Here is a 542-nt window from a genome sequence, read left to right on the forward strand (position 1 = left end):
ACCATATACTAATAATATTAATAATGATTTATTTATTTTTTTATGGGGTAAACCAGAGTTAGCCTATAAAATATATAATTAGATATATCATTGTTAATAGTCCATTAATAATTATTTATATAAACTAATAACAAACAATAGATCTAAAGCTGGGGTATCTACATTCTTCACAGTAATAAATAAAAAAAAAGTTATTTATCGATATTTATTTATCGATATTTATTTATCAATGATCCATTCATGAACAAGTGGCGTATCCATGGAAATTTTAGATATTAGTTTCAACTATACCTAATTTTTTCTCTTCTCTGCTATGAGAGTTAAACAGTATTAAGCAGTTAATAAAACAATTTTTTTTTTTTTTTAATTCCTTAGTAATTCTTACCACTCTTTCAACGTAAGATGATGTAAAACATATCAATGCTATTTCAACCAACGAGTGGAGAAAGAAAAGAATGAGGTTCACCGTGAACAGAGCGTCCGAAGGAGTCTGAAAAAAAAATTATATAATATTAAATATCTCATCAATTACACTTACAAAA

At 25.1% G+C, this 542-nt stretch overlaps 1 protein-coding gene across 1 annotated transcript in view; it reads right to left on the reverse strand.

The window, feature by feature from the left end:
- Nucleotides 1-385: 385 nt before the first annotated feature.
- Nucleotides 386-542, reverse strand: part of LOC136795887 (uncharacterized) — a gene marked incomplete at its 3' end in the record, with an annotated part of 20048 nt that continues 19891 nt past the window's right edge. The window contains exon 4 of the mRNA XM_067047920.1: nt 386-490. Coding sequence (XP_066904021.1) covers nt 386-490 — 105 coding nt within the window. The remainder of the gene's footprint in view (nt 491-542) is intronic.

The sequence above is a fragment of the Halyomorpha halys genome, unplaced genomic scaffold (assembly GCF_000696795.3).
Source record: "Halyomorpha halys isolate HHAL.00 unplaced genomic scaffold, Hhal_1.1 Scaffold1263.1, whole genome shotgun sequence".
NCBI lineage: Eukaryota > Metazoa > Arthropoda > Insecta > Hemiptera > Pentatomidae > Halyomorpha > Halyomorpha halys.